General features: G+C 36.0%; 1 protein-coding gene across 1 annotated transcript in view; it reads right to left on the bottom strand.

Moving 5' to 3' along the window:
* Positions 1 to 18,122, bottom strand: part of stxbp5b (syntaxin binding protein 5b (tomosyn)) — a 157,508-nt gene that overhangs the window by 139,052 nt on the left and 334 nt on the right. The window contains 2 exon segments of the mRNA XM_056476757.1: positions 13,023 to 13,120; positions 18,054 to 18,122. The exon segment at positions 18,054 to 18,122 is cut by the window's right edge and continues 334 nt beyond it. Coding sequence (XP_056332732.1) covers positions 13,023 to 13,120; positions 18,054 to 18,122 — 167 coding nt within the window.

Below are 18,122 nucleotides of genomic sequence, written 5' to 3'. Positions count from 1 at the left end.
GCAACTTCCAGTTAGGCATGGGACGATAACCGATTTCAAGGTATACCACGGTTTGAAAAAGTCAAGGTTTTAACACCGCAAAAATTTTCTATGATATTCTTTAGGTATATGTAAATTGTGTTTTTTTTACTAACATTTTATTTCGTTTTTAGTGAAACCATGATATTTTTTTACAAGGTTTTCATAGTCAAAATTTTATACCGGCCCATGCCTACTTCCAGTTTCCACAGACTTCAAGGTGTTTTGGTTGCTAGAATGTTGATAGGCAGATTTCCAAGGCAGACGCAATATAGGCAGATACAGACAAATAATGGCATGAAGCAGCATTTAAGGTGCTCAGAATGGTTGCTAAGACACTGCAAGAAACATATTAAAAATATTAATATCTAATTTCCTCCAAGAATCTGGCATCCTTCTTAAATATGCTTCTGCAAACAGATATACACATAGCAAGCCAATGACAAGCTCCTTGTGGAATGAAAAAAAAATTAAATAAAATTACAGCGCTATTTGACTCCACGGCTTGCACTTTCCCGTTCTGCCCAACAGAACTTGAGCCATTAGAAGGTTTCAGAGTGATAAAGTAAAGATAGGATCTGTCCAAACAAGATTAAGAACAGTAATCAAACAGGCCCTGGGTGCCTTAAACAAACTCTGGAGGAGTCTCAAATGGCCGTTATTTAAAGCGCTTGGAGTTGGATGCTGCCAACAGCAGCCTACAAGAGAAGCCGTGAAGAGAGGGTCATAGATCACAGGGCAATCAACACAGAAACAGCACTGATCATACTAAAAATACCACTAATCAATTCAATTTATACTGTGTTATGGCCTAATAAAAATTCTTCAAGAGTGAATTGTACGTCGCTGCTGGCTTACATATACAAGCATGGAGAGAACTGAAGAACTGATTTCTGTATTGTTTTTTAGCAAACATTTCCTCCTCTTAATGAGGTATGGGTGGCATTTCCCTACTCAGATACATTTGTTTCTGGTTGGTTTTTATTCTGCTTTAGTGGTTCAATCTACTGGTGTAATTAAAATGTGTTCTGGGTGGTGAACTGCTACATGGTTACTTACTGGTCCAAGTCAAAATAGACCAGAGTTAAGATGCATCTGTTTTAATCCAGTCACCATACACTCACTGGCCACTTTATTAGGTACACCAGTCCAACTGCTCGTTAACGCAAATTTCTAATCAGCCAATTACATGGCAGCAACTCAATGCATTTAGGCAAGTAGACATGATCAAGATAATCCAACTGAGCATCAGAATGGGGAAGAAAGGTGATTTAAGAGACTTTGAACGTGGCATGTTGTTGGTGCCAGACGGGCTCATCTCAGTATTTCAGAAACTGCTGATTTACTGGGATTTTCATGCACAACCATCTCTAGGGTTTACAGAGAATGTTCAGAAAAATAGAAAAAGAGAGCGGCAGTTCTGTTGGCACAAATGCCTTGTTGCGGTCAGAGGTCAGAGGAGAATGGCCAGACTGGTTGAAGGTGATAGAAAGGCAACAGTAACTCAAATAACCACTCGTTACAGCCGAGGTCTGCAGAAGAGCATCTCTGAATGCACAACACGTCCAACCTTGAGGCAGATGAGCTACAGCAACAAAAGACCACACCGGGTGCCACTGCTGTCAGCTAAGAACAGGAAACTGAGGCTAAAATTCGCACAGGTTCACCAAAATTGGACAACAGAAGATTGGAAAAACGTTGCCTGGTATGATGAGTTTCGATTTCTGCTGCGACATTCGGATGGTAGGGTCAGAATTTGGTGTCAACAACATGAAAGCATGAATCCTTGTAAAATGTGTTCTGGGTGGTTTTTAGTGAACTGCTACATGGTTACTTACTGGTCCAAGTCAAAATACACTTGGGTTAAGATGCATTTGCTTTAATCCAGTCATTATAAGTGCAAAATGCTAAATACAAGTCATACATTTTAAACCTGTCCATTTTACACTACTTACAGAGGCAGCCAAAAACATTTAATCAGACTTTTTTTGTGTGTTATTTTTAGCACATTTCCTCTTCTTAATGAGGTATGGGTGGCATTTCCTTACTCAGATACTCGTGTTTCATAGTGGTTTTTAATCTGCATAAGTGGTTCAATCTACTGGTGTAATTCAAATGTGTTTTGGGTGGTTTTTAGTAAATTGCTACATGGTTACTTACTAGGGCTGCACAATATATCGTTCGAATATGCAATGGCAAGTTGGGATGATATTTAACCAGAAAACACAGTTCAGAACAAAGTTTAACTAAAAGAGTGAAAGCTAATTTTATTGTCTGCGAATATGTATGATTTCAAGCGAATTTGAACCATTTTGCCACTAAAAACTACAACATTTTAGTTTTTTTTTTTACAAAAATTAATTGTATTCAATTATTTCTATAGTTAAAGGTGCAGTAGGTGATTGCCTTCAGAAACATTTTTTGTTGTTGGTTGAAAGTATCATCACATTCCTATAGTAATGAATAAAGTGAATGATCTAAATGTATTTATATGTATTTTTATATTCTGGGTGAGGCATAAAACTAAAAAACATTCATCCAATTAAATATTGTAGGGCCCATAATTCTGATAAGTAGCCCAAACTGTCTGTCAGCAAATGTAGATTTGTACAACTGTGCATCTCTGTTCAGGCAGATCTGCAATTTGTGCGTGCACGCATGTATGCGCACCATGCATTCATGTGCACACGAGACAATCACAGTGGTAAAATCAAATGCTGAATCAAAACTTTTAAAATCCAGAATCAATATTGTTTTGCACGCTGGAGGAAGGATGACACCATGGCTGAAGTATTTCTTTTAGACAGGTAATGTTATGTTTTAAAAGTATTTTAGTCAAGAAAAGCTGATGTAGATTGTGTTGTTACGAATGGGTTATATGCACGGAAGTGTTGTTCAGCCACTGAAATTTTTGGCAAAGATTTGGTATCTTTGATGTGACTTTTTAATTTCATAAGGGACCTTTTACAGCATCAATAATGTAGATTTTTATCTAGTTTAACAATAAAACATCAGTAAATAGCACTATTCCGCCTAGCCAGCTTTACTGAGGTAGAGTTGGTTTTATATTCACATTGGTTCATTTTTGAACAATGACAACCTGTGATGCGCTCCCTATATTGTTTACCATGCTACTCTGAATATTCGGTCTGAAATAGTATGCAAGTATGGCTTAGCAATAAGAGTGCACACCGCCAGCCAACCACTAAGCATACAGTAGTCACTTCAGGACAAAGCACTAGAGAAAGTGAGACCAGCGATCCTTGCATGTATGAAATATTGCACATTATGACACGTTTCATGATCACTTGAGATCTCAAAGTATAGACAATTACAGTAAATATGCCTAATGAACATTTTTATAACTCAAAATTTACAGAGACAACTTGCATCATTTACATTGTACACTAATCCTAAATTCTAACGATTATTAAGAAAATATCAGTAACATCTAGTTAAAATTTCAACACAGAATTCCAAATTTTGCAACAACTGCAATCCACTGCATTTTATACTATATAAAAAACAGAAGTAGTACATCTAATGTACAGTGTACATCAGGAGCCCAAGTACTGTATGAGGAATGTGACGCAGGAACAGAATCACATGCTTTTTAACCCTACGAGAGCATCACCTGACTGGTTAAAGTCCCTACAGCATTATGCCAAAACATGTCTGACTGCTGAGAATTAAGAAAGACTGACAGAAAGTTGCATTCTACAACAAGAGTGCGATACTTCCTCATCTGGTAAACCACAGTGGTCTGTGGTGTTTCTGTGCACAAATGCAAAGAAAGATTTGCTCATAATCAAAATTGTTAAACACACACACCAAAAAAAAAAATCCATTAAATGTAAAAAACACATTACTGTAGCCTAAACGCTTTCATTAGCAGTGACTAATCAGACGTCTTTAACATGCACAAAAACTTCCCCAGATCACAGTGCATAATCAGGACAAAAAGCATTCAACAATCAATCTGTAAATTATTCATGCATAAAACCTCAAACGCTTGCTCCTTAGCACCGCAATTAAAAAAAAAAAACACTTCAAAGACTGCATGTTAAGTTACCAAATGTCTTAAAGAAACAGTTAGCATTTATTAGGCCAGAAGAAACTCCTCTAAACCCTTGAGATGTCCTGCGAGGCCTCTGAGTGAAAACATACAGATAGAGACACAAGGGACCAATCATGTAAAATTAGATATTTACTGTTGGTAAACACCTCATTGAGTTTGTGTCAGCCGAGCTGTGCCGGTGTTCCCCAATGCTGGGGGCAATGAGGCAAATCGATACATCCTGTCTTTTGATAAATAGCCCAATCGACTGAATGACAGTAAACCCATCAGCTCTCGCTGCACATTAACACATCCAGGCAACAGCTGAGCAGCAGGAGTGAGCCAATCAACTCAACTCTCCATGACAGACTAGACTGACCCGGCGTGGGGTTCCTGACTTTCCACAAGGTCAAAATACCATCGATTCTGTGAAATCACGGCCAGTTTACTGCACATCATTACAAAGGAATATTACCAGTGCACTCCCACTTTGCAAATTAATAGTACACTCTTTTTGGGGGTGGAAATAGCCTCATTTTTATAACACCCCTAGAGTCAGTTTTGCCATTTTTGAATCTATTCAGCCAATCTCCAGGTCTGGAGCACATTTAGCTTAGCTTAGCATAGATCATTACATTGGATTAGACCATTAGCATTTCGCACAAAAAACATTGTTTCGATATTTTTTTCTATTTATAGCTTGACTCTTCTGTGGTTACATTATGTACTAAGTAGTGTTGTCACGAAACTGGAACTTCCAACACAATCTCACGGCAATTCGTAACTTTTTGATTTAGTGGCTAATTCGTACGAATTCGTATGATCTAATTCGTACAATTTAGTACGATTTGCTCATCCGCCAATGACGGTTGGGTTTAGGGGTGGGGTTAGGTGCCACGCCTCCTTTTTAAAATCGTACAATTTCGTATGACTGAACTCGTACGAATTCGTACGAATTAGCCACTAAACTGTCAAAACGTAAAATACTTACGTTTCCTCGTGAGATCGGACTGGAACTACGCTACCAATAGGTACTGAAATTTTAAAAACGTATATTTCCCGCTAACATTTAAGCACTGTTGAGCGCATTCTGATTTATCATTGTGTTTATTTGCTCAATAGAAATGACAGTGTAGTGTTTTCCCTACCATTATATTAGGGGGCGCCCCGCCCTTCCAACGGCTTTCCCCGCCACCCCTTGAAGTCAAGTTAATTGTATTTTATATTTAAGAAAACAGATCGCAAGAGGCACGTGATGTTCTAAGCATTGCATTTCTTCGGTTAAATGAATAGTGCAGTAAAGATATCGTGAGTACAAATCCATCTCTCTCATTGAGGGTTCTGCTGTCAAATTGGTGGAAACAAGCAAAATATTTGAATGGTCTTGCATGTATTTGGGCCTTTTTACATAAAACAACTGAAAGTTCTGTGTTTTTGACAATATTGCAAGTACATTGAAACAAGTTAACACAAGTCCACAACCAAAGAACGTTGTGTTGCTGTGAAAAAGTGACGAATCTGCCAATCTGCAAACGTGACTAGTTTACATCTGAAAAGGGGCACCAGTTAACACGGTCACCGTGTAGACTTGACATCATGTCTACGATTACAGCATATGAGTGGCCCTCGTTAAAATATTGAACACATTGATGCAGTATGTCTGGTGTTTCTGTCTGGTCTGCGTCCTTTAGAAACTCCAAACACCGACCACATGTAAAGCAAAACTGCATTAAGCACATTGCTCATGTGTTTGCCACAAAACGGGCAATACAACGCTCGACGGCAGTCCATGTTCGGTCACCATAAATTTTATTTACGCTATGTACTCCACAACACGAATTTACCGGGCTCAACACCAATGACAACAACAACCCTTTTCCCCGCGTCAATTCCGGTGTGTGGTACATTCTCTTTCGTAGTAAAGAATCTGTAATTGTAAATTTGTTTCGGGACAGGTAAAAGTGTTTTGCGTCTTGTTAATTTTTTTTCTAAAATGTACATTTGTTTCGTCCTTGGTAAAATAATTTTTCCTATGTAATTGTGTCTTATGATAGGTAAAAATGTTTTCCAAAACGTAAATTTGTCTCGAGCTTCATAAAAGTGTTTCACACTTTGTAATGTTGTTTTGCACTTCACGACCACCGTAGTATTCGCCTCGGTGTTCAAGCTCGGAACTTTTGGCACAGTTGGCATGACTTTGTTTAGTTGCTGCAGTTTTGTTCTGTGCAGAAACGCGGTGTTGAGAAGTCTTTACGATTAATTAACCGTGATGAATTAAAGCACGGTTAAAAGTGAAACCGATTAATTGCTGCATCCCTACCAGTGTCTCTCTCTGTTTGCACTCGGTAAACAGTGGTGAAGTGCGGTTAACTGATAACCTTCGCAGGCAAATCAGAGGTGTTTGAGAACGCGCTCAACATCGCTTAAATGTTAGTGGGAAATGGAATTTAAAAAATTTCAATACCGATTGGTACAGAAATTCCAGTATCGTGACAACACTAGCACTAAGACGACAGAAAATAAAAAGTTACTATTTTCTAGGTTAATATAGGAACTATACATTCATTCTGGTGTAATAATCAAGGAACTTTGCTTCTATATACATATAGATATACATATAGATATACATATAGATATATACATATATATCTCAAGTATAAAAAGTGAGATTTTTAAATTTTTTAAACATACTCACATAATTTTAACTTGTATTTAAATTTTTATATTTATAACTTTGAAAAATAATATTCAGTGCTGTTTTATGACATAATATTAAAGGGTCAGTTCACCCAAAAATGAAAATGTACTGTTAATTTGCTGTTAACAAATCAAAAATGCAGATGACTTAGGTGTAAGTGAATAGTCAGCGAGTCATGGATATCATTTTTTTCTGCTCACGATTTTTTTTCTCTTCTTATAATAACAGTTAGTCATTCACTTGCATTTCACCAAGTCACCAAGAATCATCCTTATTATTGACCTTAACAAAAATATTTTCTATAATTTGGGTAGAATGACTAAATTAACAGCTAATTTTCATTTTGGGTATACAATATCTTTACATGAGAGACTCATTAAACATTTTTTCATTACAAAATATATACTCAATGTATGCACTCACCGGCCACTTTATTAGGTACATCTCACTAGTACCAGGTTGGACCCCTTTTGCCTTCAGAACTACCTTAATCCTTTGTGGCATAGATTCAACAAGGTACTGGAAATATTATTCAGAGATTTTGCTCCATATTGATATGATAGCATCACGCAGTTGCTGCAGATTTGCTGGCTGCACATCCATGATATGAATCTCCCGTTCCACCACATCCTAAAGGTGCTCTATTGGATTGAAATCTGGTGACTGTGGAGGCCATTTGAGTACATTGAACTCATTGTCATGTTGAAGAAATCAGTTTAAGATGATTCATGCTTTATGACATGGCGCATTATCCTGCAGGAAGTAGCCATCAGAAGATTGGTACATTGTGGTCATAAAGGGATGAACATGCTCAGTTGATAATAATGGGGCCCAAAGTGTGCCAAGAAAATATCTCCCACACCATTACACCACCACCACCACCACCAGCCTGAATCGTTGATGTAAAGCAGGATGGATCCATGCTTTTATGATGTTGACGGCAAATTCTGACCCTAAATTCTGAATGTCACAGCAGAAATCGAGACTCATCAGACCAGGCAACGTTTCTCCAATCTTCTATTGTCCAATTTTGGTGAGCCTGTGCGAATTGTAGCCTCAGTTTCCTGTTCTTAACTGACAGCAGTGGCACCCCATTTGGTCTTCTGCTGCTGTAGCCCATCCGCCTCAAGGTTCGACATGTTGTGGGTTCAGAGATGCTCTTCTGCAGACCTCGGTTGTACAGTCATGCAGAATTAACAAACATCTACACTTGCACAATTAATCTCACCCAGCCCTATTCTGTAGCAATGTTTCTTTCAACACAATTTAAGCGTGGTGTATATATGAGCATGAAAACACTCAGAAATAAGCCGGAGCAGCTTGCTTGAGTGTATGTGGCTCTAACAGACGTGCCCAGCAGGACCAGTGATGTTTCCAGCACGTGTGAGGGGTGGCATTCTGGCAGATATTCGGCAGCACCAGTGATGAGACGAGCTCTGCAACATATGGCAACAGTGCTGCTCATGCCACAGTGGAGATATCATTAATGAGTGCAGCTCCTCTAGGAATAAAGACGCTGCTTCTAGGAAATGTGCTTCTGAAATGAGGCTGCTCGTATACATGACTCTGTGAGAAACTGGCTCCTTTGATTTTTACTGCCTGCATGGAACCAACTGACCTTCTCACTGATGACTGAGCATATAAAAGCACCAGTTTCTGATGCTCAATATTTACGTTTCGCATTTTAGTCGAGCAATGGAGGTATTCTAGATAAGCCCAATATCCTGGGAAAGCCAATTAATATCTGAGAATTCCAATGGCCAATATCTGCCCTATTAGGGCATGCACGATACTGGGAAAATATCTAATAATATTTCTTGCGATATAACATTTACCTAGAGAGATGTAGATTCTAAAGTGTTAAATGAATAAATGTGGCTGCATTTCTCTGTGAGTGTTGTTGGCTGCTTTTGAGACATAACATCATTACATTCTCCTAGATAGGCTTAAATAATTATGTTGGGATTGTTGGAACTGCATCGAAACGTTATCAGTTTGTATAAGTTAATGAAAAGGCATCAAATCGATCAACAGTACACTGTGGGGTACAACAAGGCTCAGTTCTTGGTCCCTTGCTTTTTAAATTATATATGCTAAACCAAGAGAATATCGTTACAAAAAAAATTGGAGTAACTTTTCACAGTTACACTTTTCACGATGATACACTATATGATATGATGCTGATGTCTCTATATTAATCCAATTCAAAGTGTTTACTGTCATGTCCAAGTAAAGGCTGATTTATACTTCTGCGTTGAGTGATCAGCGTGACCCACGGCGCATCCCTTGCGCGTAGCCGTGCATTTATACTTCTGCGTGCTGTTTGTGTTGTTCTGCAATAACCAGGGTTCAACGCTAAAGACAATTCTACTGGCCCGACTGGACCAGCGGTTCAGATTTGTACTTGCCCTGCCAAAATCTTCACTGGCCCCATGAAATAAACAAAAAATAGCTATTTCTTAGCCACATATTTTAAATAATTTGTCAAAAATAATGTCTGTGAATGTAGAATTTAAGTATTTTTAAAATGTTAAAATATTTACCAGTCAAATATAGCAGTATGAAAAATGTGCAGGTATTTTATTGCAAAACAAAAGGTGGCTGACTTAAAAGTGATGGGAAACTATACAAAACATCACTTTTTTTCGTCGTGTTGTACGACAACATTAGAAACAGACGTTTTCTTTTAGCCTCATAATTTGATGTTGCCGTCATGTTGCTGTCTCTTCACTGTACTGGTTTTTACCAGGTTGTGGGGGAAAAAAGAACGTGCTCACAACATCAGATAAAAGGAACCAAGAAGAAATATGGTGTTTACGACTTCACAGAAAAGGTAGCATTCAAAGACCTTAAAGCACAAATTGTTTCTCGATTCTAAGACTGTATTTGCACGCAATTGACAAATAGTCGCAGGCGATTCTCTCTATAGTCGAAACGATCCTCTCTACTATCCCGAACATCTCTCTTGCTGGCCCAAGGCCATCGGGCAGTCCTCATTATTGATGCCTGAATAACACTTCCGAAATGCTAGCTAGCAGTAGGTTTATATGTTCCTCTGTGTCAAGTTTCTTCGAGGCTGTTTTGTTTTTTCTGAACGCTACCTTAATGTAGAAATAGCTAAAACTCACTCATTCAGAGGTGGAAACCGGCAGACAACTTTAATCATAAGGTAAACACAAAACAAAAGTTTCCATCTAGAGCTCCTTCACAGGACTCGATACTTGTAAACACTCGCTCCATCTGACTCGCGGCTCTCAGCACCGTACACACTCATCACCGCTACCATACCAACTAATCAGAGCTTGCGCTATACGACATAGTGACGTGTAGTTACATTTTGTGATAGGTGCACGTCAGCAACAGCCACAGCCACAGCGAGGGTTTGTGACCATGGGAAGGCTGCACCGGACCATACGCTTTCGCATGATGCAGAAGTATAAATCAGCCTTAAGGAAATAGGTTCCGTGTACAATGAAATTCTTACTTTACTGTCCACAATGAACGCCGGTTTAAGGTTTAAAATATAAACAATAAAATCTCCTCAAAACCTGATCATTTGTATGAATTCTCAAAGCTAACAAATTGTACAGCTGATAAAAAAATTTGATGACTGATAAATTTCATTTACAAAATTCATACAAAACTGAGTTCTTGCATATTGGACCAAAAAACCTCTCGCGAAAAATCCTACAATACTGCCTAACCCAGGGGTGTCAAACTCTGAAGTTTCTGAAGGGCCGCAGCCCTGCACAGTTTAGTTCCAACTCTGCTTCAGCACACTTAGGTGTGGTCACACTAGAGTTTGAGCTTGCGTAATTCTGTCGTACGGTGCTGCGAAAAGGGGCGGGATTAAACAAGATGATGAGACATTAAAGCGAGCGAGCGAGGGAGCGATTGCTCCATATTTAATTTTTGCTCCATACAAAATTTCTGTACAGAGAGGTCATGTTTTGATCCTCGATAGGTCTCACGCAGTCAAGTGATGTGATTTCGCAGGTCAGAGTTCATCAAGCTTGAACTATCCAACGCAGCGATCTGCGAAACGTGCTGCACAACATTCCGTTTCAGGTCTAATGCATTCACGTGCGTATGAGTGGAAGTCTATAGGGAGAAAAGTCCAGTGTGACCGCAGCTTTACTTGAGGTTTCAAATAAACCTAAAAGACTCAATTACTTTGATCAGGTGTGTTTAATTGGGGTTAAAGCTAAACTGTGCAGAGCTGTGGCCCTCCAGGAAATTAGTTCAACACCTGTTGCATATCCATTGATGAATGTTCAGTTCAGTCATCGTCAGTAAAAACATTTTGGGAAGAGATTTTTGATAGCAACCTGTCATTTAAAGGCCACATTTTAAGTTTTCGTAAATGTTATTTTATTCGCTATTTTTTATTTATGTAATGATCATACTAAGCTAATAAATATTGTCAGATTTAATTACATCTAATTCAGGTTAAAAAACTTTCGAGGGGCAAATATTTAGATTTTAAAACTTCAGAAGTTGTTCACAATTGATTCTTATTGGCTGTTGTCTTTTTCCTCTCTTGTCTCGACTCCCACCATTAGCATTTATTTTTAACTCTCCTCCCTGATGCTCTAGGTTCACCTTTGGGACGGTCGAGCCAATAGCAGAACAGTTCCTACTGAGGAGGTAGGAGTAAAGATAGTAAGGCCCCATCTAATTGTTCACATATTGCATTTACCAGAGGCTCTCAATCTCGGTCCTGGAGGTCCAGAGTCCTGTAGATTTTAGCTCCAACCCCAATCAGACACACCTAGCTAATCAAGCTGCGGTCACACTCAAGTTTGAGCATGCGAAATTCTGTAGTACGGCTCTGGGAAAAGGGGTGGGATTAAAGAAGATAATTAAGCATTTAAAGAAGCGAGCGATTGGTCCATGTTTTAAAATTTTGTCCAGAGAGGTCATGTTTTGATCCTCGATTGGTCTCACGCAGTCAAGTGATTTCGCAGGTCAGAGTTCACCAAGCTTGAACTTTCCAACGCAGCGAACTGGGAAAGTTATCACACAAGCTTGCGTTTCCAGTCTGATGCATTGGCGCGAGTATGAATGGAAGTCTACAGGGAGAAAAGAACAGTGTGACCGCAGCTTTACTAGGCATTCCAGAAACATCCTTGCAGGTGTGTTGAAGCAAGTTGGAGCTAAAATCTGCCCGGACCTCCAGGACCTAGTTTGAGATAATGAGATTTGGCATATACTATAGTATATACTATATACTTTGGCATATACTATAAAATATTGAGTTTGGGATATACTATTAGCGTGATAACAATAAGTATGAGAGTAAACACATTTTGTAGCTATTTAAAAAAAAAAAATCTATAATTTATAAGGTTATGAAAATTGGGACATACAGTTAAAGTCAAAATTATTAGCCCTCCTGAGTGTTCTTTTCTTTTTTCCAATATTTCCCAAACGACGTTTAACAGAGCAAGGAATTCTTCACAGTATTTCCTATTAATATTTTTTCTTCCTGAGAAAATCTTATTTGTTTTATTTCGGGTATAATAAAAGCAGTTTTTACTTTTTTACAACCATTTTAAGGTCAATATTTAATATTATTAGCTTCCTTACGTGATATTTTTTTGATTGTCTACAAACAAACCATGATTTGCCTAATTACTCTAACTTGCCTAATTAACCTTGTTATCCCTTTAAATGGCACTTTAAGCTGATTACTAGTATCTTAAAAAATATCTAGTAAAATATTATGTACTATCATCATGGCAAAGATTAGAAGTTATTAAAACTATTACGTTTAGAAATATGTTGAGAAAAAAATCGTCTTTCCGTTAAACAGAAATTGGGGAAAATTTTATTGGGGGGCTAATAATTCTGACTTCAACTGTATATATCATTATAATTTACATTGATTATAATATTATAAATTATATATCAGAATTATATCCAGACACTAGCATCAACATTAACTATCAAATTTGCTTTGGTTTGCCAGTAGTTCTTATGATGCTTCTCTAGGGTAAATCTCCGGGGGGAACAGCAAGGTGCTCAGAAGCTGATTTGCCAGAGGATGTAGTTACTTGTTTTTTGCAACTTACATAATGGATATTCGTTAAAAAAATGCTTTGAACAAGTCAATAACTATGTGCAATAAGCCTTCCAACACAGAAGGGTAGGAGGATCGCCTTTGTTTAAATATACACATACAACAGTAGCACATTTGACATTTTCCTCACCAAGTAAGTTCTTCAGATCTTCATATGAAAAGGATACAGTCTTAGGGCTCCACTCTGTGTGCCAATAGCCAGAATTTTCTGCACAGGGTCAAAAGCCATGGATGAGGGTTGATAGGGAAAGCCATGTCGCACTGTCTGTGAAGCAAAACACGATTTGCATTTTACTACAAACATAACAATGGAGTCCAGGAAAGGAAAATTCCTACTCAGAAAGCAAACGCTGACCAAACACACACATCAAGTGCACTGTTAAGTCTTTTAAAGTGAAAAGAAGATGCAAAGACAAAGTTTAAAGAGCAGATAATATGGGTTTTTGGAAAATATATTTACAGTTTGTCAAGTAGCTGTAGTTTAATGTGAATAGTCTGCAAAGTTATTCAAAAATAGATATCATGCACTGAATCACGTTAAAGAGTCATTTTTTAAATATCCTCCTACCAATCTACATTCAATTAATCTTTATTTCTATAGCGCTTTCGCAATGTAGATTAGATTAGATGTAGATTGTCAAAGCAGCTTAACATAGAAGTTCTAGTAAATTGAAACTGTCAGTCCAGTTTTCAGAGTTGAAGTTCAGTTTAGTTCAGTTCAGTGTGGTTTAATTTTCACTGCTGAAAGTCCAAACACTGAAGTACTTGAGAGAAATCAAGCTCAACTAGGCTTATGATAGTATCAGATTTTCTTGTCGCGATTATTGGGATAATATACAGTATTATCATGATATTACACCATTATATCGATATCACACCAGTATATCACAATTTGAATCCATTCAGCCAATCTCCGTCTCTGGTGAGAGCACTTTTAGCTTAGCTTAGCATATGTCATTGAATCAGATTAGACCGTTAGCATTTTGTTCAAAAAAGAAAGAAAAAAGAATCACAAATTTTTCTATGCCACCATGCCACCCATGTCTAATGTCAACATGATCAAAGTAATAAATTTGCCTTATATGAAGACTCTAAAAAGGATTAATAATAATATATATGTAGAGAGCAATCAAAAACAGACTTGGCTAGCTGACCAATCCGAGTACTTACTGGTTTACTGGCTTATGGAAGGAAAGAGTTTAGGAGTTTAAACAATTTGTCAAATTTATTATAATAATAAATGTAAATTCTGAGAATATTACAATATTTTCTGACCTTAATTGTATTTAGCCTGTTTTAAGAGACTCTGACACAATATTTGGATGCTTTAAAAAACCATATGACCTTCTCTTTAAATGAATAATAATGCTATAATGAAAACACAACAATATAAAGATAAAATAGGAGATAATATGTAATAAAAACTATAGATTTCAATAATACAAAGTTTTCATACACATACACATACATATCTATCTATATATCTATATCTATATATCTATATCTATATACAGTATATATCTATATATATATCTATATGTCTATATATATATATATATATATATATCTATATCTATATATATATATATACAGTATATATATACAGTATATATATATATATATAGTATATATATATATATATATATATATATATATATATATATATATATATATATATATATATAGTTGAAGTCAGAATTATTAGCCCCCCCTTTTTTTTTTGCTTTTGAATATTTCCTAAATTATGTTGATGTTTGAGAGAGCAAGCAAATTTTTTTTTATCCCCTTGGACCATTTTATGTCAAACATTCAAAAGAAAAGACTCCCTTTTTGACGTAGAGCTGAGAAAACATAATATTGGTTAAACATTGCACATGCGGAAACATCCTCGGGCATATTCAGAATATACTTTGAGTATGTCAATATACATTGCAGACTGATGGAATTTCCGGTTTTATCCAAAATGATAATAAACATCATATGTATAAACAATGTGGAGCAAAACAAGCGAGAATTGACAATTATTTAAAGTGTGGAAAGGCCTGGTTTCTTATTACTGGTTTAGTAATGAGGAAGGGGCTGAGAGTTTCAATTAGGATTTAATTAGACTGAAATTAAAGCATATATTAAGGATGAGTTTCACACCACAGGATGCAGAGGAGTTGAATTTGCCATTTGACAGCTGAATAACACCTGAATTACTGTGGTGCACTGTTAAAAAATAAAATATGGCTCTAGTAATTTTTTAGTTGAATCAAATTAACTTTTATAGTCATCTCAACTTACATCAATCAAACTGACAAAAATTATCAAGTTAAACTGTGTATAACTTAAAAAATGTAGCTGAAACCTGATTAACTTATTACAATAGGTTAAAAGAACATAAAAATATTTGTTGTCTTGACTTTTTGGCATTTAATATTTAACAGTGTGGTGCAGTGGGAAAGTGATGAAAAACCTGAGACTACTCAAGATGTGGGTAAATATTTGACAAAAAACAGACATGAGGAAATTGTGGTATTTCTTTTTCTTTTTTGTGAGTGTGCGCTGTCAAAAGACATCATATGCAGAGTAATCACATAGTCTAGTGAATGGTTTGTGAGAGACTGTTAAACGTTCATGAAAGTCAAGACTCAAGGCTTCCCAAAATAAGTAAATCCTATAAACACGTCTAAACTAAACCACAATGATTAAATTATTTATTATAATAAACTCAATTAAACAGTTATACTTGCCATTAATTTGCTGAAAGCCAAAACCTAAAGCTGATACCTAAAAGGCTTTATAATAAGCCTAATTTCAGATAGTGAAGATCCAATTCAAAAGTACAGGCAGAACAGTTCTTTTGAATAGTAAAAAAGCTATAACTATTGTAATTAGACAACGCAGTATATGTTGTATAATGCTGTAATGTACTTTACAATATATATTATTAGTAAATATTTACTATTTTGCTTGTTGTATAAAGTTGTAGCTCTCAAGTTCTCATATAAATGAAGTCTTATGTGTTTTTGTATAGTCATAATTTAGATATAATACTGTTTTGATCTGTTATTGGTTACTAAATACTATGATTTGTGGTAAACTGTTATAAAAGCAGAGAGATAAGAATAATTAAATAATCATTATTATAACAATAACACATGTACTGTAACCTACAACAATAAAAAGATTTATATTATCTTTGCTTCTTTCATAAATATTAATGTGATCAATAAAAATGTATTAATTACATTTTGATCACTAAACTAAGAAATGTTGGTCACTTAATAATAAGACTAATTACAGACAGTAAACATCCGAATTGAAAGTACAAGAATAAAATAATATAGGAAAAGTTATAATTATTGTATACAGTATATTCAAATTTTACAAAGATAATGAAAAACATTTTGTTAAACAGTTTTAGTTCTCAAGTTCCCAATAGTTGTCATCTTGATCTGTTAATGGTTACTATTCACTATTTGTAAATGTGGTGAATTGGGATAAAACCACAGAGGTCATAATCAATAATAATTATTATTATTATTATTACAAATGATAGACGTACCTACAATAATAATAAAAGAGAATATAGCATCCCGGATTTTTTCATAATATGTAACATTATAATGGCATTTTGACAACTGGACTAAGAAATGTTTCCAAATGTTGGCCACCTCACCTTACGATTTTACTAAACTTATTATGCAAACCACACATTTATTCTAAAGTCTAATAAAATCCAAATTAAATATCTTGACAAAGTAATTCTTGACAGAAGACACTGACATGCCTTTTTATGTGACAGAAATTACTCAAGTCATTAATTACAAATAAAAATCTACAAAAGCAGAAAAATATTGTTTTGAGTGCACATTCAAACTGTTTATATAAAATGAGCTGAAACAACACAACTCAGGAGATTTTCTTTGGGGAAACTTATTTGATACATGTTCAATCCACTTAAATTTCTACGTTAACGTAATTGATTTGTGTTGAGACATCATGAATGACTTGTGTGGTACCCTGCATTTTTTAACAGCCTGGAAACTACAAAAAAATACAAAAAATAAAATAAAATGAACTGGACTAAGAAATGCTTTCAAATTTTGGCCACCTCACTTTAAGATTAAACAGACAAACTAGTACGAAAACCACGCATTCACACTACAGTCTTAAATCCGAATTCAATATCTCGACAAGGTATTTCGTGACACGAGACTGACACGCCTTTGTGTATGACAGAAATTACTCCAGTCATTGCAGTTCATCCCAATTTGACACAGTTTGACTACTTCCAGAAGTAATTTGCACGTTAAATTAATTCGCCCTGAAATAACCCACACCGATTCGTCAACTGTCAACTCGGACGTCACACGACTGATTTATCTCGATGAACCGACCTCCGGGAGATAATTATTATTATGGTCAAACACCAGCCTGAGGTGGTGATTTAATTGGGGTATTTAAAGTTGTATATATATATATATATATATATATATATATATATATATATATATATATATATATATATATATATATATATATATATATTCGCACGTTCTCATAATAATATAATATCAGAAATATATTCTTTGTCAATTCTAAATGGGAAAATCATATTAGCAGCCATTGACTATCATATTAGCAGACAATGACAGTGCTAATGTTGTTTTGAAGACATACTTACATGCGATTTCAGACAGAATATTCAAAGTACCATGGTAAACAATATAGGGACGGTTAAAATGAACGAATGTGCGAATATAAAAGCAACTTCACCTCAACGGTGATTTAACCGTTACTGCCCGTCGATTGACGAGCTGCTTTTAAACGTGTTCTCGGTTGAGGTAACGTAAAGTTGGTTTATATTCGCATAGTCTGACGTCCTCCTTAATAATATAATTTCATAAAACTATCGTTTGAAAAATCTAAATAAGGAAATCATATTACCGGCCAATGATTATTATCAAAGTAGGTACAACATTGTTTACAGTCAATCAAATAGTGGTAATGTTGTTTAGATGTGATTCTTACATGCGATTTCACACCGAATATTCAAAGTAGAAGTAAACGATAAAGGTATTTAAGTTGTCACTGACCGAATGTGCAAATATAAAACCAATTGTACCTCAATGCGTTCTCGCGCGTTTTATTTATAATATGGAGCTGCTGGCCCCCCCGAACCTGAATGAGATCACAGTAACTAATCCCACCTTGCAGAGCTGGAAATGCTCGGACTGCAGGGTCTCCTGAATCATGTCATTCCCCGACTGAGGGGACGC

This window comes from Danio aesculapii, chromosome 17 (assembly GCF_903798145.1).
Source record: "Danio aesculapii chromosome 17, fDanAes4.1, whole genome shotgun sequence".
NCBI lineage: Eukaryota > Metazoa > Chordata > Actinopteri > Cypriniformes > Danionidae > Danio > Danio aesculapii.
The sequence above is the reverse complement of the archived record's forward strand: the minus strand, read 5'-3'. Positions and strand labels throughout refer to the sequence as shown.